At 41.4% G+C, this 26,333-nt stretch overlaps 1 protein-coding gene across 2 annotated transcripts in view; it reads left to right on the top strand.

Annotated features, from left to right (window-relative positions):
- The first annotated feature begins 13,910 nt into the window (after positions 1 to 13,910).
- Positions 13,911 to 26,333, top strand: part of LOC106583633 (myotubularin-related protein 14) — a 35,195-nt gene continuing 22,772 nt past the window's right edge. Inside the window, exons 1-6 of one of the 2 annotated variants that reach the window (XM_014168034.2) lie at positions 13,911 to 14,781; positions 15,554 to 15,702; positions 21,556 to 21,664; positions 23,679 to 23,754; positions 24,348 to 24,411; positions 25,197 to 25,319. In XM_014168034.2, the coding sequence (XP_014023509.2) occupies positions 14,641 to 14,781; positions 15,554 to 15,702; positions 21,556 to 21,664; positions 23,679 to 23,754; positions 24,348 to 24,411; positions 25,197 to 25,319 (662 nt within the window). In that variant the 5' untranslated portion in view covers positions 13,911 to 14,640. The remainder of the gene's footprint in view (positions 14,782 to 15,553; positions 15,703 to 21,555; positions 21,665 to 23,678; positions 23,755 to 24,347; positions 24,412 to 25,196; positions 25,320 to 26,333) is intronic. The other variant, XM_014168035.2, reaches the window with a different exon arrangement.

Raw genomic sequence — 26,333 nt, 5'->3', positions numbered from 1 at the left:
TAAAGACCTCCTCCATCCCTGCCATTATTGAAAGAGATTGTGATACCTCACATCTCAAAATAGGACTACTTAATGTTAGATCCCTCACTTCAAAGGCAATTATAGTCAATGAACTAATCACTGATCATAATCTTGATGTGATTGGCCTGACTGAAACATGGCTTAAGCCTAATGAATTTACTGTGTTAAATGAGGCCTCACCCCCTGGTTACACTAGTGACCATATCCCCTGTGCATCCCGCAAAGGTGGAGATGTTGCTAACATTTACGATAGCAAATTTCAATTTACAAAAAAAAAGACGTTTTCGTATATTTAGATACTTGTCATGAAATCTATGCAGCCTACTCAATCACTTTTTATAGCTACTGTTTACAGGCCTCCTGGGCCATATGCAGCGTTCCTCACTGAGTTCCCTGAATTCCTATCGGACCTTGTAGTCATCGCAGATAATATTCAAATTTTTGGTGACTTTAATATTCACACGGAAAAGTCCACAGACCCACTCCAAAAGGCTTTCGGAGCCATCATCGACTCAGTGGGTTTTGTCCAACATGTCTCTGGACCTCCTCACTGCCACAGTCATACTCTGGACCTAGTTTTGTCCCATGGAATAAATGTTGTGGATCTTAATGTTTTTCCTCATAATCCTGGACTATCGGACCACCATTTTATTACGTTTGCAATCGCAACAAATAATCTGCTCAGACCCCAACCAAGGAGCATTAAAAGTTGTGCTATAAATTCTCAGACAACCCAAAGATTCCTTGATGTCCTTCCAGACTCCCTCTGCCTGCCCAAGGACGTCAGAGGACAAAAATCAGTTAACCACCTAACTGAGGAACTCAATTTAACCTTGCGCAATACCCTAGATGCAGTTGCACCCCTAAAAACTAAAAACATTTGTCATAAGAAACTAGCTCCCTGGTATACAGAAAATACACGAGCTCTGAAGCAAGCTTCCAGAAAATTGGAACAGAAATGGCGCCACACCAAACTGGAAGTCTTCCGACTAGCTTGGAAAGACAGTACCATGCAGTATCGATCATCCTATTTTTCCAACTTAATTGAGGAAAATAAGAACAATCCGAAATTTCTTTTTGATACTGTCGCAAAGCTAACTAAAAAGCAGCATTCCCCACGAGAGGATGGCTTTCACTTCAGCAGTGATAAATTCATGAACTTCTTTGAGGAAAAGATCATGATCATTAGAAAGCAAATTACGGACTCCTCTTTAAATCTGCGTATTCCTCCAAATCTCTGTTGTCCTGAGTCTGCACAACTCTGCCAGGACCTAGGATCAAGGGAGACACTAAAGTGTTTTAGTACTATATCTCTTGACACAATGATGAAAATAATCATGGCCTCTAAACCTTCAAGCGGCATACTGGACCCTATTCCAACTAAACTACTGAAAGAGCTGCCTTCTGTGCTTGGCCCTCCTATGTTGAACATAATAAACGGCTCTATATCCACCGGATGTGTACCAAACTCACTAAAAGTGGCAGTAATAAAGCCCCTCTTGAAAAAGCCAAATCTTGACCCAGAAATTATTAAAAAAAATATCAGACTATATCGAATCTTCCATTCCTCTCCAAAAAAATTTAAAAAGCTGTTGCGCAGCAACTCACTGCCTTCCTGAAGACAAACAATGTATACGAAACGCTTCAGTCTGGTTTTAGACCCCATCATAGCACTGAGACTGCACTTGTGAAGGTGGTAAATGACCTTTTAATGACGTCAGACCGAGGCTCTGCATCTGTCCTCGTGCTCCTAGATCTTAGTGCTGCTTTTGATACCATCGATCACCACATTCTTTTGGAGAGATTGGAAACCCAAATTGGTCTACATGGACAAGTTCTGGCCTGGTTTAGATCTTATCTGTCGGAAAGATATCAGTTTTTCTCTGTGAATGGTTTGTCCTCTGACAAATCAACTGTAAATTTCGGTGTTCCTCAAGGTTCCGTTTTAGGACCACTATTGTTTTCACTATATAGTTTACCTCTTGGGGATGTCATTCGAAAACATAATGTTAAATTTCACTGCTATGCGGATGACACACAGCTGTACATTTCAATGAAACATGGTGAAGCCCCAAAATTGCCCTCGCTAGAAGCCTGTTTCAGACATAAGGAAGTGGATGGCTGCAAACTTTCTACTTTTAAACTCGGAAAAAACAGAGATGCTTGTTCTAGGTCCCAAGAAACTAAGAGATCTTCTGTTGAATCTGACAATTAATCTGGATGGTTGTACAGTTGCCTCAAATAAAACTGTGAAGGACCTCGGCGTTACTCTGGGCCCTGATCTCTCTTTTAAAGAACATATCAAGACTGTTTCAAGGACAGCTTTTTTCCCCATCTACGTAACATTGCAAAAATCAGAAACTTTCTGTCCAAAAATGACGCAGAAAAATTAATCCATGCCTTTGTTACTTCTAGGTTGGACTACTGCAATGCTCTACTTTCCGGCTACACGGATAAAGCACTAAATAAACTTCAGTTAGTGCTAAATACGGCTGCTAGAATCCTGACTAGAACCAAAACATTTGATCATATTACTCCAGTGCTAGCCTCCCTACACTGGCTTCCTGTTAAGGCAAGGGCTGATTTCAAGGTTTTACTGCTAACCTACAAAGCATTACATGGGCTTGCTCCTACCTATCTTTCCGATTTGGTCCTGCCGTACATACCTACACGTACGCTACGGTCATAAGACGCGGGCCTCCTAATTGTTCCTAGAATTTCTAAGCAAACAGCTGGAGGCAGGGCTTTCTCCTATAGAGCTCCATTTTTATGGAATAGTCTGCCTACTGTCACAGGCCGGCTCATAGCCTGTGGCAAAAATGAGAGGACATCAACAACCGGTATAGGCCAATTCAAAAAGTTATTTATTATCAAACAAAACTATAAATTCTAAACAAAGAAAAAAGGAATGAGGTTTCGAATTGTCATAAAGTAAGGTGTATGTAAGGTGCATGTATGCGTGAATATGTGTGTGTGAACATGACTGAGTGGAAACTAAATAAACCAACAAAGGAACAAACAAAACCGGATCATACCTGGAGGAGGAGAGAGGGAGAGAGAGAGGGAGAGAGAGAGGGAGAGAGAGAGGGAGAGAGAGAGGGAGAGAGAGAGAGAGAGAGAGAGAGAGAGAGAGAGAGAGAGAGAGAGAGAGAGAGAGAGAGCGAGCCAAGCGAGAAGACAGAGAGGTTAGTGGAGCAGTTTGTTAAATACCCTGAGCCCAGGTGGCTCCAATCACACCAGCGGCAATCACTAACGACCCTCCTCTGTCTGCAGGGGGAACCAGAGGAGGAGCCGTGACACTACCCATGTGAGAGACGCAGACTCAGTCTCAACCTTTAAGTCTTTACTGAAGACATATCTCTTCAGTAGGTCCTATGATTAAGTGTAGTCTGGCCCAGGGGTGTGAAGGTGAACAGAAAGGCACTGGAGCAACGAACTGCCCTTGCTGTCTCTGCCAGGCCGGTTTCCCCTCTCTCCACTGGGATTCTCTGCCTCTACCCCTATTACAGGGGCTGAGTCACTGGCTTACTGGTGTTCTTCCATGCCATCCCTGGGAGGGGTGCGTCACTTGAGTGGGTTGAGTCACTGACGTGGTCTTCCTGTCTGGGTTGGCGCCCCCCCCCCCCTTTGGTTGTGCCGTAGCGGAGATCTTTGTGGGCTATACTCGGCCTTGTCTCAGGATAGTAAGTTGGTAGTTGGAGATATCCCTCCAGTGGTGTGGGGGCTGTGCTTTGGCAAAGTGGGTGGGGTTATATCCTACCTGTTTGGCCCTGTCCGGGGGTTTCATTGGATGGGGCTACAGTGTCTCCTGACCCCTCCTGTCTCAGCCTCCAGTATTTATGCTGCAGTAGTTTATGTGTCGGGGGGCTAGGGTCAGTCTGTTATATCTGGAGTATTTCTTCTGTCTTATCCGGTGTCCTGTGTGAATTTAAGTATGCTCTCTCTAATTCTCTCTTTCTTTCTCTCTTTCTTTCTTTCTCTCTCTCGGAGGACTGAGCCCTAGGACCATGCCTCAGGACTACCTGACATGATGACTCCTTACTGTCACCAGTCCACCTGGCCATGCTGCTGCTCAAGTTTCAACTGTTCTGCCTGCGACTCAAGTTTCAACCTGTTCACTGGACGTGCTACCTGTCCCAGACTTGCTGTTTTCAACTCTCTAGAGACAGCAGGAGCGGTAGAGATACTCTCAATGATCGACAATGAAAAGCCAACTGACATTTACTCTTGAGGTGCTGACTTGTTGCACCCTCGACAACTACTGTGATTATTATTATTTGACCATGCTGGTCAATTATGAACATTTGAACATCTTGGCCATGTTCTGTTATAATCTCCACCCGGCAGAGCCAGAAGTGGACTGGCCACCCCTCATAGCCTGGTTCCTCTCTAGGTTTCTTCCTAGGTTTTGGCCTTTCTAGGGAGTTTTTCCTAGCCACCGTGCTTCTACACCTGCATTACTTGATGTTTGGGGTTTTAGGCTGGGTTTCTGTACAGCACTTTGTGATATCAGCTGACGTAAGAAGGGCTATATAAATAAATTAGATTTTATTTCATTTGGAGAGAAAAAAAGAAAAAACGTTATATTGGAGTTGTGCCTGTTATCACACTCCTATCTGCCCTCTCATTGGCTAGAATGGTCCCACCTGAACTCGCCTCCTCCTGACTGCCTTCCATTTTTGAAGACATTTATTTTCATTGTTAGAGCGGCCAATGGAGTATCTGGTCAATATAATGGATAATCTGTGCCTACATACCGGTCTTGAAGAGAATTTTAAAAAACTGTTGGGGTAGGTTCTCTTCTGTATTGTTCGACCAATCCAGTAAATGTGGAGGAGGAGTTTCTTGGTGTGTCACCGTGATAACAGGTCATGGCTGGAAGGAAGACAGCTGAAAAAGACATTAACATTGATTGTACTTTTTGTGTTGAACATCCAGAAACAGTTTAGCATTTATTTTGGCATTGTCTACATATAAAATATTTATGGAAAGATATTCACAGTTTTATCATTGTTAATATTCTTGATGACTTTTGTTTTTTATGGGAGAATGTGCTGCTCGGTTTCCTTAACCATAATAAAGATAAACAATTTTACTTTATAAATGTAATTGTGCTAATGGCAAAATGTCATATTCATAAATGTAAATTCACTAATAAAAAAACACTCTTCTGTGTTTTCTAGAAGGAATTCGAGCAGTACATTAAGACCATTCTACATTCTTCTAATAAGAAAGCTGTTAAAACAATCAATATGTGTGCATCTTTTAAGGTCTTTGTATAATGTGTAATTTGTTGTACCCACTAGCATATGTTATCATTGTCTGTTTGTATACTTCTTGTATGTATACAGATTTTTCTCCAATAAAAAAATAATAATAATAATAAATAAAAAAGGAAGACAGCTTGTGGCAAATTAATGTCAAAAGCTGATTTTTTTTGTCATTTTAGCTAACCCTAACCCTTTTCCTAACCTTAACCTAATTATCCTAACCTGCTAAGTGAATTATTCTAACCTGCTGCGTAAATTCTCCTAACCTGCTACAAAAACTAAAATCTGACGATAATTTGACAAAAGCTGGACCCTTCTAGCCATGACCTTTCTTTCGTCCAAAAGCGGAAGTCATGTCACAGTCTCTTTCCATTTCCCCTGAAAACTGGAACATCTGGTTGTTAGGGACTCTGCAGAGGCTACAGAGAATGGAACAGCTGGATAGGGGAAACGGCTCTAGTCGCACAAAAGGGAATATAACGTTGTGGATAACGTTCGGAATGACAATTTCATGTGTACAACATCTAAAGACCTGCATCAGTATACTGAGAGCTCAAGGATAGAAAGTTTGGAGCGTAGCATAAGGTAACCAGTCCATCCAGTATGCATAATAATACAGTCCACACTCAAAGGCAATTACTCAAATATGTTTAATTTTGGATTATAGGCTAGACCAATTATGTACCAAAGACATCCTAAATAAAAAAAAGTAAATGTTTCTCTGCAATGCGTAATATGTGGTAGGCTATGTATTGTATGATGACTAAATCATTATTTTAATTCAGGGATTTCTTTGGCCTTGGGCTCTTATATAGGCATATGCATGAGCTCTAATATGCATATTGGTGTTTTGAATTAATCATCACCTTAGAAAGCGCTGTCCATTTCATTGTGTTTGGCTTTGAAACAACATCCACAACAACCATGTTTTACACTCCGTGTGAACCTGTTGTTGAACCTTTTCTTCAAATTGATCAATCACAGTGAGGTGAGTTTTAAAAGCACAATACTGTTTTGATGATAAGTGTTTGATGTGATTTTCTATTGCATTTAAGGTTCTAATGGTTAGAGGGACAATAGAGCCCTGAGTACCAGGCCATTAGGACCTGATGGAGGGACAATAGAGCCCTGAGTACCAGGCCATTAGGACCTGATGAAGGGACAATAGAGTCCTGAGTACAAGGCCATTAGGACCTGATGGAGGGACAATAGAGCCCTGAGTACCAGGCCATTAGGACCTGATGGAGGGACAATAGAGCCCTGAGTACCAGGCCATTAGGACCTGATGGAGGGACAATAGAGCCCTGAGTACCAGGCCATTAGGACCTGATGGAGGGACAATAGAGCCCTGAGTACCAGGCCATTAGGACCTGATGGAGGGACAATAGAGCCCTGAGTACCAGACCATTAGGACCTGATGGAGGGACAATAGAGCCCTGAGTACCAGGCCATTAGGACCTGATGGAGGGACAATAGAGCCCTGAGTACCAGGCCATTAGGACCTGATGGTCGTTAGCAAGTTGGGTACTACCAATGCATGTCCAAAGTGCATAAGGGGAGATTACCATGACTCAACAGTCACGTGGAATTTTACTGCGGTCATGACTCATGACTGCTGGTGTGGTGATGAAACATCTCCTCAACAGCTCTACCCGGAGGGCAATGTTAAGTCCACACTCAGCAGTCCTACCACTGGACCAGACTCTAGCACCAAAGTTATTATAGTCTAATTCATTATGATATAACAACTGACCCAACCTTGCCTTCACATTTCCTTCCACAATCTTTTACAGGGGTCATTGGTGCTGGAACAAGCAAGCCCCCCTGGGGGCAGGCATTATGACAGCTAGCTAACGGTCTGTGGTGGAGTCCCCTCTGGAGGATAGGGGCTGACGGGCGGGTGGTGCTGGGACAAGCAAGCCCCCCTGGGGGCAGGCATTATGACAGCTACAGTGCCTTGCGAAAGTATTCGGGCCCCCTTGAACTTTTCGACCTTTTGCCACATTTCAGGCTTCAAACATAAAGATATAAAACTGTAATTTTTTGTGAAGAATCAACAACAAGTGGGACACAATTATGAAGTGGAACGAAATTTATTGGATATTTCAAACTTTTTTAACAAATAAAAAACTGAAAAATTGGGCGTGCAAAATTATTCAGCCCCTTTACTTTCAGTGCAGCAAACTCTCTCCAGAAGTTCAGTGAGGATCTCTGAATGATCCAATGTTGACCTAAATGACTAATGATGATAAATAGAATCCACCTGTGTGTAATCAAGTCTCTGTATAAATGCACCTGCTCTGTGATAGTCTCAGAGGTCCGTTTAAAGCGCAGAGAGCATCATGAAGAACAAGGAACACACCAGGCAGGTCCGAGATACTGTTGTGGAGAAGTTTAAAGCCGGATTTGGATACAAAAAGATTTCCCAAGCTTTAAACATCCCAAGGAGCACTGTGCAAGCGATAATATAGAAATGGAAGGAGTATCAGACCACTGCAAATCTACGAAGACCCGGCCGTCCCTCTAAACTTTCAGCTCATACAAGGAGAAGACTGATCAGAGATGGAGCCAAGAGGCCCATGATCACTCTGGATGAACTGCAGAGATCTACAGCTGAGGTGGGAGACTCTGTCCATAGGACAACAATCAGTCGTATACTGCACAAATCTGGCCTTTATGGAAGAGTGGCAAGAAGAAAGCCATTTCTTAAAGATATCCATAAAAAGTGTCATTTAAAGTTTGCCACTAGCCACCTGGGAGACACACCAAACATGTGGAAGAAGGTGCTCTGGTCAGACGAAACCAAAATCGAACTTTTTGGCAACAATGCAAAACGTTATGTTTGGCGTAAAAGCAACACAGCTCATCACCCTGAACACACCATCCCCACTGTCAAACATGGTGGTGGCAGCATCATGGTTTGGGCCTGCTTTTCTTCAGCAGGGGCAGGGAAGATGGTTAAAATTGATGGGAAGATGGATGGAGCCAAATACAGGACCATTCTGGAAGAAAACCTGATGGAGTCTGCAAAAGTCCTGAGACTGGGATGGAGATTTGTCTTCCAACAAGACAATGATCCAAAACATAAAGCAAAATCTACAATGGAATGGTTCACAAATAAACATATCCAGGTGTTAGAATGGCCAAGTCAAAGTCCAGACCTGAATCCAATCGAGAATCTGTGGAAAGAACTGAAAACTGCTGTTCACAAACGCTCTCCATCCAACCTCACTGAGCTCGAGCTGTTTTGCAAGGAGGAATGGGCAAAAATTTCAGTCTCTCGATGTGCAAAACTGATAGAGACATACCCCAAGCGACTTACAGCTGTAATCGCAGCAAAAGGTGGCGCTACAAAGTATTAACTTAAGGGGGCTGAAAAATTTTGCACGCCCAATTTTTCAGTTTTTTATTTGTTAAAAAAGTTTGAAATATCCAATAAATTTCGTTCCACTTCATGATTGTGTCCCACTTGTTGTTGATTCTTCACAAAAAAATACAGTTTTATATCTTTATGTTTGAAGCCTGAAATGTGGCAAAAGGTCGAAAAGTTCAAGGGGGCCGAATACTTTCGCAAGGCACTGTATATAGATTAAATCAACTGGATAATATATATAGATTAAATCAACTGGATAACATATATAGATTAAATCAACTGGATAATATATAGAGATTAAAAGCAGAAGGAGCCTTTATTAGATCTAGGAAAAAATGGATTGAGGAGGGAGAACAGAATTCATCCTATTTCTTTAGACTTGAGAAATGTCACTCTACAAATAACACTATCCATAATTTAAACATAGATGGTGTTATTACAGATGACCAAAAATTAATGTCTAACTAATTTTTACAGCTAATTGGCAGCAGTGTACGTACTGTCAGGGATCCATAGATATGTTTTTACACTCACAGAATAATGTTCACTCTATCAGTGATATAGAATCTAAACAGTGTGATGAACCCATCATAGTTGAAGAGATTATTGAGCCTATCAAACATCTAAAGAACAATAAATCCCCAGGCATTAATGGAATGGAGTCTCTAAAAAGACTTTAAAAACAATATTCTCCCTCTTACAATGACTCAGGGGTTAATAACACTGACAGCTAAGCCTAAAAAAAAGTGCTGCTCATCGATAAGTGGTGTCCAATTATTAGCCTTACTACTTGAAAAAGAATTAAAGAAGTCCTGGATGCAATCATTGATGAAACACAGTCTGCCTTTATGTGGAACAGATATATTTCTAACAATATCAGACTAGTATTAGACATACTTGACTACTCAGACCTAATAACCGAGGATAGCTTAATATTCTTTTTTTTATTTTTATAAAGCATCAGTTCCTCTTTCACTCCCTTGAGAAATTTGGCTTTGGGGATTGTTTCTGTAAGGCTATTAAGACTCTCTATACGAATGGTAACAGCTCTATCAAACTGAAACATGTCACCTCACCTAGATTTGAGGTAATAAGGATCTAACCCTTTTTCTTAAATTCTCACCTAAAATGGCATACTCAAATCTAACTGCCTGTAGCTCAGGACCTGAAGCAAGGATATGCATATTCTTGATACCATTTGAAAGGAAACACTTTGAAGTTTGTGGAAATGTGAAATTAATGTAGGAGAATATAACACATTAGATGTAGTAAAAGATAATACAAAGAAAAAAACATGCGTTTAAAAAAAATGTATACCATTATCTTTGAAATGCAAGAGAAAGACCATAACGTATTATTCCAGCTCAGGCACAATTTATATTTTGGCCACTAGATGGCAGCAGTGTATGTGCAAAGTTTTAGACTGATCGAATGAACCATTGCATATCTGTTCAAAATGTTGGATCAAGACTGCCCAAATGTGCCTAATTGGTTTATTAATACATTTTCAAGATCATAATTGTGCACTCTCCTCAAACAATAGCATGGTATTATTTCACTGTAATAGCTACTGTAAATTGGACAGTGCAGTTAGATTAACAAGAATTTAAGCTTTCTGCCCATATCAGATATGTCTATGTCCTGGGATTTGTTTTTGTTACTTACAACCTCATGCTAATCACATTAGCCTACATTAGCTCAACTGTCCCGCGGGGGGGACATCGATCCCATAGAGGTTATTAAAGAGAGGAATTAGGCAAGGTTGTCCTATCTCACCATATCTATTTTTATTAATCACCAAACTTCTTACAAATTCTTTAAATAATAGTCCTGTACAAGGTATTTCCATAGATGGTAAAATAAATTATTATAAGCCAGCTGGCTGACGATACTACACTTTTTCTGAAAGACGCCAGTCAAAGTCCCATATCGATCAATGTGATAGAATCCTTTTCCAAAGCATCTGGTCTACATCTTAACATTAATAAATGTGAACTCATGGCTGTCAAAGATTGTGACACCTTCATATTATGGTATTCCAGTGAAAGAAGAACTTACATATTTAGGCATAACCATTACAAAGGATCAGAAGTCTAGAGGCTTACTAAATTTTAACCCTCATATTACAAAAACCCAGAAGAAGCTAAATCAATGGTTACAGAGGGACTAATCTTTAAAAGGAAGAGTCCCAATAACCAAGGCTGAAGGTATCTCTAGACTAACATATGCCGCTCTATCTTTATATCTTGATGGTAAAATAAGCAAAGAGTTAGACCAGATGCTTTTCAACTTCCTGTGGAGAAACTGTACCCATTACATTAGGAAAACTGTTGTAATGAACACTTATGAGTATGGTGGGCTGAATTTTCTGGACTTTTCTACCTTAAATAATACTTTTAAGATCAATTGGATAAAGATCAATTGGATATACTTTTAAGATCAACTCCTAAGAAGACCCACTTCTATGTGGAATTGTATTCCTCATCATGTCTTCTCTACTTTTGGTGGCCTTAACTTCATGTTGGTTTGCAATTATAATATTGACAATGTTCCAATGAAACTCTATGCTTTTCATCGCCAGGTATTCTTGTCATCCTTAATTTATAAATATAATTATTCTCCACACAGATATTATATATGGAATAATCAAGACATATTGTATAAAAATACTTCTTTGTTTTTAGAATATTGGTTCCAAAATAATATCCTATTGGTGAGCCAACTTGTAAATGCAGAGGGTCTTTTACTTCATTATAAGGAATTCTTATCACTTTACAAGATCCCTGTAACACCTAAAGATTTTGCAATTGTTTTAGATGCCATTCCCTCAGGTGTTGCTTTATTATTCAGGAACATGTCAAGACCTGACCCTCAGAGCCTACCTTCCATTGACCCTGTTGACTCATCAGTAGGAAAGATCTGTTTTTCTTTTAGTCCATTCAACAACAATAGGTCTATACGAGCCTTGTTTCAAAGGGATGTTGTATCTATACCTTATGTCATGCATTATTGGAATGGTTTTATTGATAATGTCTGTTGGAAAAAAGTTTGGATGTTGCCACACGCATACCTACTTATTAACAAAATGAAGGAAGTTTGTTTTGAAATTATTCATAAATATTATCCTGCCAACCACTATATGAAGAACTAAAAAATTAAAAATATCTGATTGTACCTTTTGTAATGACCACCCAGAAACAGTGTTGCATCTTTTTTTGTCATTGTATTCATGTAAGAAAACTGTGGCAAGACATCAGTAGATTTATAATTGAACATATTTATGAAGATTTTACACTATTATGGAGAGAGGTGCTGCTTGGATTCTTTACTTATGATAGAAATAAGTTGAAACAATTTGATGTAATTCATTTCATTATTCTTGTAGTCACATCTCATATTCACAAATGTAAATTTACAAACAAAACACCACATTTTATTACCTCACAAAAATAAATTGAAGTATATTTTACTCTGCCAACAAAAAAGCTGTTAGAATTATAAATGTGTGTATGTCCCTTAAGGTAATGTGATATTGTATCCCCTAGCCCAAATGTACTTTGTATATTCTTTATACATACACTTGTGTTCCCCATGTACTTTTTGTATTGATTTGTTGAAATATATATATATATATATATATATATATACACTGCTCAAAAAAATAAAGGGAACACTTAAACAACACAATGTAACTCCAAGTCAATCACACTTCTGTGAAATCAAACTGTCCACTTAGGAAGCAACACTGATTGACAATAAATGTCACATGCTGTTGTGCAAATGGAATAGACAACAGGTGGAAATTATAGGCAATTAGCAAGACACCCCCAATAAAGGAGTGGTTCTGCAGGTGGGGACCACAGATCACTTCTCAGTTCCTATGCTTCCTGGCTGATGTTTTGGTCACTTTTGAATGCTGGCGGTGCTTTCACTCTAGTGGTAGCATGAGACGGAGTCTACAACCCACACAAGTGGCTCAGGTAGTGCAGCTCATCCAGGATGGCACATCAATGCGAGCTGTGGCAAAAAGGTTTACTGTGTCTGTCAGCGTAGTGTCCAGAGCATGGAGGCGCTACCAGGAGACAGGCCAGTACATCAGGAGACGTGGAGGAGGCCGTAGGAGGGCAACAACCCAGCAGCAGGACCGCTACCTCCGCCTTTGTGCAAGGAGGAGCAGGAGAAGCACTGCCAGAGCCCTGCAAAATGACCTCCAGCAGGCCACAAATGTGCATGTGTCTGCTCAAACGGTCAGAAACAGACACCATGAGGGTGGTATGAGGGCCCGACGTCCACAGGTGGGGGTTGTGCTTACAGCCCAACACCGTGCAGGACGTTTGGCATTTGCCAGAGAACACCAAGATTTGTAAATTTGCCACTGGCGCCCTGTGCTCTTCACAGATGAAAGCAGGTTCACACTGAGCACGTGACAGACGTGACAGAGTCTGGAGACACCGTGGAGAACGTTCTGCTGCCTTCAACATCCTCCAGCATGACCGGTTTGGCGGTGGGTCAGTCATGATGTGTTGTGGCATTTCTTTGGGGGGCAGCACAGCCCTCCATGTGCTCGCCAGAGGTAGCCTGACTGCCATTAGGTACCGAGATGAGATCCTCAGACCCCTTGTGAGACCATATGCTGGTGCGGTTGGCCCTGGGTTCCTCCTAATGCAAGACAATCTTAGACCTCATGTGGTTGGAGTGTGTCAGCAGTTCCTGCAAGAGGAAGGCATTGATGCTATAGACTGGCCCGCCCGTTCCCCAGACCTGAATCCAATTGAGCACATCTGGGACATCATGTCTCGCTCCATCCACCAATGCCACGTTGCACCACAGACTGTCCAGGAGTTGGCGGATGCTTTAGTCCAGGTCTGGGAGGAGATCCCTCAGGAGACCATCCGCCACCTCATCAGGAGCATGCCCAGGTGTTGTAGGGAGTTCATACAGGCACGTGGAGGCCACACACACTACTGAGACTCATTTTGACTTGTTTTAAGGACATTACATCAAAGTTGGATCAGCCTGTAGTGTGGTTTTCCACTTTAATTTTGAGTGTGACTCCAAATCCAGACTTCCATGGGTTGATAAATTGGATTTCCATTGATTATTTTTGTGTGATTTTGTTGTCAGCACATTCAACTATGTAAAGAAAAAAGTATTTAATAAGATTATTTATTTCATTCAGATCTAGGATGTGTTGTTTAAGTGTTCCCTTTATTTTTTTGAGCAGTATATAGTTCAGGGGCGATGTTGGTCACGTGCTGGTTTCAACTTCCTGTTTACCACTTGTTCCTTGAGACAGTTCACGGATTGCGACACTCGTGTGATTTTTGATCAAGACTAATACATACGCTTTTAAATCGCTGCTGCTACGGATTTAATCGTTTTGGAACGGTTAATATTTTTTGGTCATTACTGGGGAAGAGGAGAGGAAATGAATAAATTACAGAGGAAACGTGACTAGGCCAGGAGTCCTCGTGATTTCCTGAGTCAGGCGCCCGGAGTATTCCTCTGTCAACAAACGGCTCAATACCAAAGATACGAGTGATGAGGGCAAGGACTAAAAACCAGTCAGCATTCATTTTTCTAGGCAAAACGTTTAGTAATGTGTTGGATTTAACTTTAAGTGTGGATACTTCCTAACATTATTTAACTAACGATAGCTACTTTAACTAGCCAACCAAATCCACCACCACTAGCTTAGCCACGTAAACAAATTACTATACATTCTGCTTGCCTGGCAAGTTTTACTCGGAAGGGTTAGCTAGCCTGCTGGCTGGTTAATACATCCTTGTTTCTAGAGGGTACCAACATAGCGGTGCCCTGAATTCGGGGAGAATACCCGGTTCCGGCCCTTTGAAGCGGGCAGTCAGGAAGAAACTGGCTGGGAAGGGATGGCCTGGTGGGTCTTCCCGTTCCCAAGGTGCTGCGGTGTTTGAGGGCGGAAGAGTTCGGATAGAACCCACGGTCGGTCGCGGCACGATGATGGCTGCGTTCCCTTCCGTGTCTGGGAGTCTCACGGCCTCCGGGCTAATGATATCAGGCAGAAAGACTGAGGAAATAGCGGATTTGATAGATTTGTTTTCGAAGACACAGTACAGAGCGAAAGAAGTCACGCCACGGGTAAGTTCGAGGTCCTCAGCATACATGTTTGTAACTGTGATTTCTTCATGTCATTATAGCCAGTTGTTGCTATGTGTTTACTCCGAGATGGTACGCCAAACGTCCCTTACCTTTAAGCGCGCTTCAAATAAACAACAGCCTGCAGTGCCTAGTGCCAGCAATCAGACTGCTGACCCGCTCCAGACGTTAGAATCTCCTTCCTTCGGAAGTAGTCTATTTCTTTAACTGTCCAGATACTCAGACTTAGTCAAACCTTTTTCATACGACTTCAAACCCGCCAACAAAAACAAACATGCATGGAACGATATTCTCAGTAAGACGCATGCCATGTGAGTAGCACTTAGCTAAGTCATTTATGATAGTGGTCAAAGAATGACATGGTCAAAGGCTATACAATGAAGGAAGGTGTCCTTATTTTGGGGGTAATGATGAGATGGTAAGCATATCGGTTCATATTCTTCAAAAATCTAGTGGTTATATTTCATATGTGATTTAGAAGTGACCAAACACGTAGCAGGAAATCTTTCACAAGGCACCTTTTAATGTGTATGTCTGCAGTTTCTCATGAGCATCACCTCAATGTTGACAGAAACCACGGTGGTTGAAAATAGGCCTACATTTTGGGACATGGGACAACTGTACCATTGGCTCTTCCCAGGGTGTGGCAACTTAACGTAGCTACACATCCTGTTTTTTCTTCTTTGTGTGGAGGGGACTATGCGTTTCACGAAAGTCTTATCAATCACCACTTTGGTATACTTGTCTCTTACAGGTCGAGACGATAGAGAAGCGTTGCTTGGAGCTCTTTGGCCGAGACTACAAGTACAGTGTCATCCACAACGCCAACGGGGAGGTGTGTGGCCACTACCCCCGACAGATGGTCTTCCTGGAGTATGAATGTGCAGAGCTCCGTAAAGACGGGTACCGTACCTACCTACGTTACCTTAACACGTCATCACTGAGGCTGTGTCTGCAAATATTAGACCTACTAGATGTCCAGTCCTTGTTTCCCCAGTCCTTGTTTCCTCAACTCCTCTCAAAGCACATTGGAGGAGGAGGACCAAGGGAGGGACCTTGGATCCTCTCCACCAATGTGCTTTGAGAGGAGTTGAAGAAACAAGCAAGGATTTGACAGCCAGTAACATTTTCAGTCACAGCCGGAAACAAAGTCCAGTCCACTTAGTCACCAATTACACTGTTGTTTATTTGTGTGTACCATAGTCCACAGCCCATATTCAGATATGAATGTGAACTTGGAGTAGGAGTGCTGATCTAGGCTCAGGTCACCTGGTCCCTATAGTCTTATTCATTATGATCTAAAAAGCAAAACTGATCCGAGACCAGCTTTTCTAATCTGAGCTGGATTAAGAAAACAGGCCGTGACCTGTTATTGGACAGAACAAAACGGGGTTAAATATAGTCCGGGCCATATCTTCATGAGTCATGATTCATGACACTGAGGGGGTTGGAAATGTCTGAGGTTCACAAATTATATGTGTGAATAAATGGGAAACGTTATGGGAGCGTTCTATTTTGGAATGTGTTCGGAAATAGAATATGTACTTTTTGACCTATGAGTAGAGGAGCGCAACGCTTCTAAGATCCACACAGTGAGGACGATGTCTCGAGGTTTCAAAAAGTGCTCTTGTCAGACTGGATTACATGTTCATGGGGAGAATGTCCTCCCTTCATGCGTTATGTTTCTGTATGTCTGTGACCTGCCCCATAGTTGCCCTCTACGTGAATTCATAAGTCGGGGGAAACAGCCACTCAATAATTCATGTAAACACCCATAACATTTTCGCCCATCCAGGTTATCGAGAGCTAACAAACACACGAGTGAGATGGATTTTATGTGTCATTGTTTGTGTTGTTGATTGACACTGAATAGGGGCTTTAGGCTATGAGCTCACTCAAGAATACACATTAGTTTGGATGTTAAAATGAAAACGCTGAATACTAAATGGGGTAGAGTTACATGCTGACCAAACCGCTCGCGTGCATGTTGATTTTGTACCCCCACACCAGACATGATCAGGACACGCAGGTTGAAATATCAAAACAAACTCTGAACCAATTAAATTAATTTAGGGACAGGTCGAAAAGCATTAAACATTTATTGAAAATTAGATAGCTAGCTTGCTTTTGCTATCTAATTTGTCCTGGCATATAAACACTGGGTTGTTATTTTACCTGAAAGGCACAAGGTCCTCTACGCCGACAGTTAATCCACAGATAAAATGGTAAACCATATTAGTTTCTCGTCATCTCTCCTCCTTCCTCATGCTTCTTTTTCTTCTTTGGACTTTAAATGGCGGTTGGCAACCAACTTTACAGTGCATTACTACAACTGACTGGAGTGTGGACGTTAGTTCATCTTTCAATAACCCACGTGGGTATATGCTCCTAAAAAACAATGAAGAGATTTGAGATGCAAGACTTGCAGCGCATTGATCGTCACAAATAGAACCAAGTTCTATTTTAGCGCCTGGCCACGCAGAAGCTCGCTGTTGCGTTCAATGATTGAATAACGTGTGTGTAATTTTTGTTGTTGTTGTAATGCTCACGCATGCGTTTGGTGTGGTCAGCATGTTAGGCTATCATGTTGGGCGTTTACGAGGATGATGTGGTGTTGGGCGTTTACGTGGCTGATGTGGTGTTGCGCGTTTACGTGGCGGATGCGGTGTAGTGATTTGTGTATAGTGTAGACTATGACTGTGTCCCAAACGGCATCCTATTTCCTTTTTATAGTGGACTTCTGGTGCAGCCCTATGGTCCCTGGTCAAAAGTAGCGTACTAAATATGGAATAGGAGGCCATTTGGGACATCCTCCTCCTCCATTCACCCCTAAACTGCTCCAGGGGCTTTGGCTGTACTGTGGTTGAACCTGTACCTCTGGCGTCTAGCCAATCTTACTGGACTGTATGTGAGCCATCGTCTCTGGCTATTGGGGCAGTTTGGATGTGTTATTTCGCTACACTTGCATTAACATCTGCTAACCATGTGTATGTGACAAATAAAATTTGATTTAAATTTTCACTTGCTACATTATTAGAGGTCGACCGATTAATCGGAATGGCTGATTAATTAGGGCCGATTTCAAGTTTTCCTAACAATCGGTAATCAGTATTTTTGGCCACCGATTTGCCTACATTTTTTATATTTTAGTATTTTAATTTTTAGTATTTTTTTTTTAGTATTTTTAATAACACACACACACACACACACACACACACACACACACACACACACAACTAGGCAAGTCAGTTGGGTTAACTGCCTTGTTCAGGGGCAGAAGGACAGATTTTTACCTTGTCAGCTCGGTGATTCAATCTTGCAACCTTACGATTAACTAGTCCAACGCTCTAACCACCTGCTTTACATTGCACTCCACGAGGAGCCTGCCTGTTACGCGAATGCAGTAAGAAGCCAAGGTAAGTTGCTAGCTAGCGTTAAACTTATCTTATAAAAACAATCAATCATAATCACTAGTTAACTACACATGGTTGATGATATTACTAGTTTATCTAGCCTCCTGCGTTGCATATAATTGATGCGGTGCGCATTCGCGAAAAAGGACTGTCGTTGCTCCAACTTGTACCTAACCATAAACATCAATCTCTTTCTTAAAATCAATACACAAGTATATATTTTTAAACCTGCATATTTAGTTAATAATTTATCCTCTTGCCGCTCGCATCCCGTTAGCGGGATCAACAGCCAGTGAAAAAATCAGAGCGCCATATTCAAAACCAAATCTAATAATTTCTATTTCTCAAACATAGGACTATTCTACACCATTTTATAGATGCGCTTCTCCTGAATCGAACCACGTTGTCCGATTTCAAAAAGGCTTTACAGCAAAAGCAAAACATTAGATTATGTTAGAGTTCATCGACAAAAACAACCACACAGCCATTTTCCAAGCAACTAGCATGCATCACAAATACCCAAAACACAGCTAAATGCAGCACTAAACTTTGACGATCTTCATCAGATGACACTCCTAGGACATCATGTTACAAAATACATGCATTTTCTGTTCGATAAAGTTCATATTTATATATAAAAACAGCATTTTACATCGGCGCGTGACGTAAAGAAAATATTTTCCCTCAAATACTGCCGGTGGATCAGCGCCACAATTTACAAAAATACTTGTCATAAACATTGATACAAAATTAAACTGTCATTCAAAGAATTATAGATGAACATCTCCTTTATGCAAACGCTATGAAAGATTTCAAAAAAGCTTCACGAGGAAAGCACTCTTTGCAATAATCTGAGTACTGAGCTCAGAAAAATACACTAGACTCCAAGATGGTGGCTATCTGTATAGCCATCTAAAATCATACATTGCATTAGAAATATTCCCTTACCTTTGATCTTCATCAGAAGGCACTTCCAGGAATCCCAGGTCCACAACAAATGTTGTTTTCTCCGATAAAGTCCATAATTTATGTCCAAATAACTCCTTGTTGTTCGTGCGTCCAGTAAGCTACTCCAAGTGTAGAAAGTGCGCGGACGATGTCGCGACAAAAAGTTAAAAAAAGTTTATTTATGTTCGTTCAAACATGTCAAATGTTGTAAAACATCAATCTTTAGGGCCTTCAGAACGTGAAGATTCAGTAATATTTCAACCGGACGGTTCCTGTGTCTTGGAAAAAGGTTTTGGAACTGGAGGATCCATCCTTATGAACGCGCGCCAAGAATTGATGTCACCCCCTGCCTCAACAACTTCCCCTCCTTCTCATTCGGTCTCTGTTCATCGTAGACGCTTCAAACAACTTTGTAAAGACTGTTGACATCTAGTGGAAACGACTTGAAGAGAGCCCATGCATCCAGATTTCCACTTCCTGGTAGGATTTCTCTCAGGTTTTTGCTTGCCATATGAGTTATGTTATACTCTCAGGCACCATTCAAACGGTTTTAGAAACTTCAGAGTGTTTTCTATCCAAATCTTCTAATAATATGCATATCCTAGCTTCTGAGTTTGAGTAGGAGGCAGTTTAGTATGGGCACATATTTTTCCCGAAATTGTCAATACTGCCCCCTATCCTTAAGGAGCTGTAAGAGGTTTTAATATTGCCTGCTAACATGAATTTCTTTTAACTAGGGAAAATGTGTCACCTCTGCAACAGAGTCAGGGTATATGCAGCAGTTTGGGCCACCTGGCTCGTTGCGAACTGTGTGAAGACTATTTCTTCCTAACAAAGACAGCCAACTTCGCCAATCGGGGGATGATTTAACAAAAGCGCATTTGCGAAAAAAGCACAATCGTTGCACAACTGTACCTAACCATAAACATCAATGCCTTTCTTAAAATTAATACACAGAAGTATATATTTTTAAACCTGCATATTTAGCTAAAAGAAATCCAGGTTAGCAGGCAAAATTAACCAGGTGAAAGTGAGTCATTTTGCGTTCATTGCACGCAGTCAGGGTATATGCAACAGTTTGGGCCGCCTGGCTCATTGCGAACTAATTTGCCAGAATTTAACGTAATTATGACATAACATTGAAGGTTGTGCAATGTTACAGGAATATTTAGACTTATGGATGCCACCCGTTAGATAAAATACAGAACGGTTCCGTATTTCACTGAAAGAATAAACGTGATAGTTTCCGGATTCGACCATATTAATGACCTAAGGCTCGTGTTTCTGTGTGTTATTATGTTGTAATTAAGTCTATGATTTGATAAAGCAGTCTGACTGAGCGATGGTAGGCACCAGCAGGCTCGTAAGCATTCATTCAAAACAGCACTTTCATGCGTTTTGCCAGCAGCTCTTCGCAATGCATTGCGCTGTTTGACTTCAAGCCTGTCAACTCCCAAGATTAGGCTGGTGTAACTGATGTGAAATGGCTAGCTAGTTAGCGGGTGCGCGCTAATAGCCTTTCAAACGTCACTCGCTCTGAGACTTGGAGTAGTTGTTTCCCTTGCTCTGCATGGGTAACGCTGCTTCGAGGGTGGCTGTTGTCGATGTGTCCCTGGTTTGAGCCCAGGTAGGAGGGAGGAGAGGGACGGAAGCTATACTGTTACACTGGCAATACTAAAGTGCCTATAAGAACATCCAATAGTCAAAGGTATATGAAATACAAATCTTATAGAGAGAAATAGTCCTATAATTCCTATAATAACTACAACCTAAAACTTCTTACCTGGGAATATTGAAGACTCATGTTAAAAGGAACCACCAGCTTTCATATGTTCTCATGTTCTGAGCAAGGAACTTAAACGTTAGCTTTCTTACATGGCACATAAATGCACTTTTACTTTCTTCTCCAACACTTTGTTTTTGCATTATTTAAACCAAATTGAACATGTTTCATTATTTATTTGAGGCTAAATTGATTTTATTGATGTATTATATTAAGTTAAAATAAGTGTTCATTCAGTATTGTTGTAATTGTCATTATTACAAATCAATTTTAAAAAATCGGCCGATTTAATCGGCACCGGGTTTTTCTGGGCCTCCAATAATCGGTATCGGCGTTGAAAAATCATAATCGGTCGACCTCTATACATTATATAATATTGCTATATTGAGGACTATGATTCCTGTAGGTATTGCTTTGTTTTAACATATCAATGAAGATATATTGCCATTTGGTGTATTGATGATCCATGTATTGCTGATTTTTATCATTTATTTCTCCATTGTAATGAACATATATTGAGGATCCATATATTGCTTTGTTAGAATAGATCAATGAAAATCTATTGCTATAGTAAGGAGTATGTTGCTTGATATATTGCTGCTGTCTCCTTAGGTTTGAGAGCACAGTCCAGATCACCAAGCTGCAGGATCTGGTGAACCGCAGTAAGATGGCCCGCTGCAGAGGGAGGTTTGTCTGCCCCGTCATCCTCTACAACGGCAAAGTATGATTTGTATATATATATATATATTATAGAGAGAGAGAGATAGCTTTTTAAAAATCTATTTACATATGTATATGTAAATATATTATGTATATACAGTACCATTAAAAAGTTTTGACACACCTACTCATTCTAGGGTTTTTCTTTATTTTTACTATTTTCTTCATTGTAGAATAATAGTGAAGACATTAAAAACTATGAAATAACTCATATGCAATCATGTAGTAACCAAAAAAGGGTAAACATATTTGAGATTCCTCACAGTAGCCAGCCTTTGCCTTGCGCACTCTTGGCATTCTCTCAACCAGCTTTTTATTTATTTATTTAACTTTTATTTAACTCTGCAAGCCAGTTAAGAACAGATTCTTATTTTACAATGACTGCCTACCCAGGCCAAACCCCTGACGCTGGGCCAATTGTGCGCTGCCTTATGGGACTCCCGATCACGGCCGGTTATGATACAGCCTGGGATCGAACCAGGGTCTGTAGTGACGCTTCTAGAACTGAGATACAATGCCTTGTGCCACTCCTGCTCCATAAGGTAGTCACCTGGAATGCATTTCATTTAAAAGGTGTGCCTTTTTAATTTCTTTCCTTAATGAGTTTGAGCCAATTAGTTGTTGTGACAAGGTAGAGGTGGTATACAGAAGATTGCCCTATTTGGTAAAAGACCAAGTCGATATTATGGCAAGAACAGCTCAAATAAGCAAAGATAAATGACAGTCCATCATTACTTTAAGACATGAAGGTCAGTCAGTCCGGAAAATGTCAAGAACTTTGAAAGTTTCTTCAAGTGCAGTCTCAAAAACTATCAAGCGCTATGATGAAACTGGCTCTCATTAGGACCAACACAGGAAAGGAAGACCCAGAGTTACCAATGCTGCAGAAGGTAAGTTAATTAGAGTTAACTGCACCTCAGATTGCAGCCCATATAAATGCTTCACAGAGTTGAAGTAACAGACACATCTCAACATCAACTGTTCAGAGGAGACTGTGAATCAGGCCTTCATGGTCGAATTGCTGCAAAGAAACTACTACTAAAGGGCACCAATAAGAAGAAGATACTTGCTTGGTCCAAGAAACACGAGCAATTAGACCGGTGGAAATCTGTCCTTTGGTCTGATGAGTACAAATTTGAGTTTTTTAGTTCTGACCGCCGTGTCTTTGTGAGACACAGAGTAGGTGAACAGATAGATGATCTCCGCGTGTGTGGTTCCCAACATGAAGCTGGAGGAGGAGGTGTGATGGTGCTTTGCTGGTGACACTGTCAGTGATTTATTTAGAATTCAAGGCACACTTAACCAGCATGGCTTCCACAGCATTCTGTAGCAATATGCCATCCCATCTGGTTTGCGCTTAGTGGGACTGTTTTTCAACAGGACAATGACCCAAAACACACCTTCAGGCTGTGTAATGGCTATTTGACCAAGAAGGAGAGTGATGGAGTGCTGCATCAGATGACCTGGCCTCCACAATCACCCAACCTCAACCCAATTGAGATGGTTTGGGATGAGTTGGACCACAGAGTGACGGAGAAGCAGCCAACAAGTGCTCAGCATATGTGGGAACTCCTTCAAGACTGTTAGAAAAGCATTCCTCATGAAGCTGGTTGAGAAAATGTCAAAAGTGTGCAAAGCTGTCAAGGCAAAGGGTGGTTACTTTAAATAATCTCAAATATAAAATATTTTGATTTTTTTGAACACTCTTTTGATTCCAAATGTGTTATTGCATGATTTTGATGTCTTCACTATTAATCTACAATGTAGAAAATAGTAAAAAACTTGAATGAGTAGGTGTGTCCAAACTTTTGACGCGTACTGTGTATGTAAATGTGTTAACATAATTTTTTTTTATGGATATGTTGCTTTTATTTTACTCCTCACCTTTGAACAAGGAAGTGATTGTGTCAAAAACAACAATGAGAGGGAGGCTTGATTGACAGGTTTCTAGACTATTGAGATGAGTTGTATGCTAACCAGCGTGTGTGCTAATCCTTTGTTGTCTTCCATTGCAGCATATCTGTCGATCATCCACTCTGGCAGGCTGGGGGGAGCTATATGGGCGCACAGGCTACAACTACATCTTCTCAGGTGAGACTGAAACAACATACGTTTTGTCAGCAAGGAAAACTCTTAATGTAGTTCAGGGCCTTATTCACAAAGCGTCTCAGGGTTGGTCTAGGATCAGTTTTCCCCTTTTGATCATAGTTAATAATATTACATGGACAAGGGGAACTGGATCCTAGATCAGCACTCCTACTCTGAGAAGCTTTATGAATACAGGCCCAGATCTACTTTAATCTGGACCAATTTACAAAAGGATAACTTTTCATGCACTGCTTCCACCCAGTTTCACTTTTGTGTCTAAAATGCTAACATTTGGATCTACTCACCTTTGTCAGAGCGACTGCTTTATCACCAAGCGTCTCACACTTTTTACTGCTGCTCTTCAATTATTTGTAACTTTTTTAAATTTATTTTTTTAATGTATTTTTAATAAGATCAAATGTTGCTGCTGTATTTCCACTTGTTTGGCTGTAGTCCATTCCCCAAGCTAGTTTTTGAATATGTATCCCTTTCTGAAGAAAGTGTCTGTATTAGATAATGTCCCTTTATTGCGGATAAATGTATCCAGTTTAGAATGTTGTTGTGATGCAGCTGTGTCTCTGTCTTCCTCTCCCTAGGGGGGATTGATGACACATGGGGGGCAGAGTCTGAGCCAGAGGTTCCAGAGGACGACAGTGCCAGGTTGGTGTCTTTTCACATGAGGGATTGGTTTGGTTTCTTTGCTTGATTCAATGCTCAAAATGCCACAGACATTTGAGTGGTTATGTGATGACGTCTAAAACCTTGTGGTCATTTCTTTGTACTATTTCTCTCCTTCCTATCACTCTCTCTGTGTACCCCTTCTCAATGTCTTTCTCTCCCTCCTATCACTCTCTCTGTGTACCCCTTCTCAATGTCTTTCTCTCCCTCCTATCACTCTCTCTGTGTACCCCTTCTCAATGTCTTTCTCTCCCTCCTATCACTCTCTCTGTGTACCCCTTCTCAATGTCTTTCTCTCCCTCCTATCACTCTCTCTGTGTACCCCTTCTCAATGTCTTTCTCTCCCTCCTATCACTCTCTCTGTGTACCCCTTCTCAATGTCTTTCTCTCCCTCCTATCGCTCTCTCTGTGTACCCCTTCTCAATGTCTTTCTCTCCCTCCTATCACTCTCTCTGTGTACCCCTTCTCAATGTCTTTCTCTCCCTCCTATCGCTCTCTCTGTGTACCCCTTCTCAATGTCTTTCTCTCCCTCATATCACTCTCTCTGTGTACCCCTTCTCAATGTCTTTCTCTCCCTCCTATCACTCTCTCTGTGTACCCCTTCTCAATGTCTTTCTCTCCCTCCTATCACTTTCTTTTCCTTGCTTGATTGAATGCTCAAAATACTAAATACATGTTAGTGGTTCTGTGTACTTCTCTGCTCAATCATCTCTCTCTCACTCTGTCTCGTTCTTTCTCTCTGTCTCACTTTCTCTGTCTCTCTTCAGCAACGGGGACTCTCAGCTCTTTGACAAGGTGCGGGGTCTGGACATCAAGCTGCTGCGCTACCTCTCTGTGCGCTACATCTGTGACCTCATGGTGGAGAACAAGAAGGTCAAGTTTGGCCTAAAGTAAGTCAACACACCCTCACCCAGCCAGGATTCTTAATGCATTCAACACAACCTCACCCAGCCAGGATTCTTAATGCATTCAACACAACCTCACCCAGCCAGGATTCTTAATGCATTCAACACAACCTCACCCAGCCAGGATTCTTAATGCATTCAACACACCCTCACCCAGCCAGGATTCTTAATGCATTCAACACACCCTCACCCAGCCAGGATTCTTAATGTATTCAACACACCCTCACCCAGCCAGGATTCTTAATGTATTCAACACAACCTCACCCAGCCAGGATTCTTAATGTATTCAACACAACCTCACCCAGCCAGGATTCTTAATGCATTCAACACAACCTCACCCAGCCAGGATTCTTAATGTATTCAACACAACCTCACCCAGCCAGGATTCTTAATGTATTCAACACACCCTCACCCAGCCAGCCAGGATTCTTAATGTATTCAACACAACCCTCACCCAGCCAGCCAGGATTCTTAATGTATTCAACACACCCTCACCCAGCCAGCCAGGATTCTTAATGTATTCAACACACCCTCACCCAGCCAGCCAGGATTCTTAATGTATTCAACACACCCTCACCCAGCCAGCCAGGATTCTTAATGTATTCAACACACCCTCACCCAGCCAGGGTTCTTCATGTGTCACACACACACACACACACACACACACACACACACACACACACACACACACACACACACACACACCCAGCCAGCCAGCCAGGATTCTTAATGTATTCAAGACACACACACACACACACACACACACACACACACACACACCCAGCCAGCCAGGATTCTTAATGTATTCAATGCACACACCCAGCCAGCCAGGATTCTTAATGTATTCAACACACCCTCACCCAGCCAGGATTATTCATGTGTTCAACACACACACACACCCAGCCAGGATTATTCATGTGTTCAACACACACACACACCCAGCCAGCCAGCCAGGATTCTTAATGTATTCAACACACACACACACACACACACACCCAG

The sequence above is a fragment of the Salmo salar genome, chromosome ssa22, assembly GCF_905237065.1.
Source record: "Salmo salar chromosome ssa22, Ssal_v3.1, whole genome shotgun sequence".
Classification (NCBI taxonomy): domain Eukaryota; kingdom Metazoa; phylum Chordata; class Actinopteri; order Salmoniformes; family Salmonidae; genus Salmo; species Salmo salar.
The sequence above is the reverse complement of the archived record's forward strand: the minus strand, read 5'-3'. Positions and strand labels throughout refer to the sequence as shown.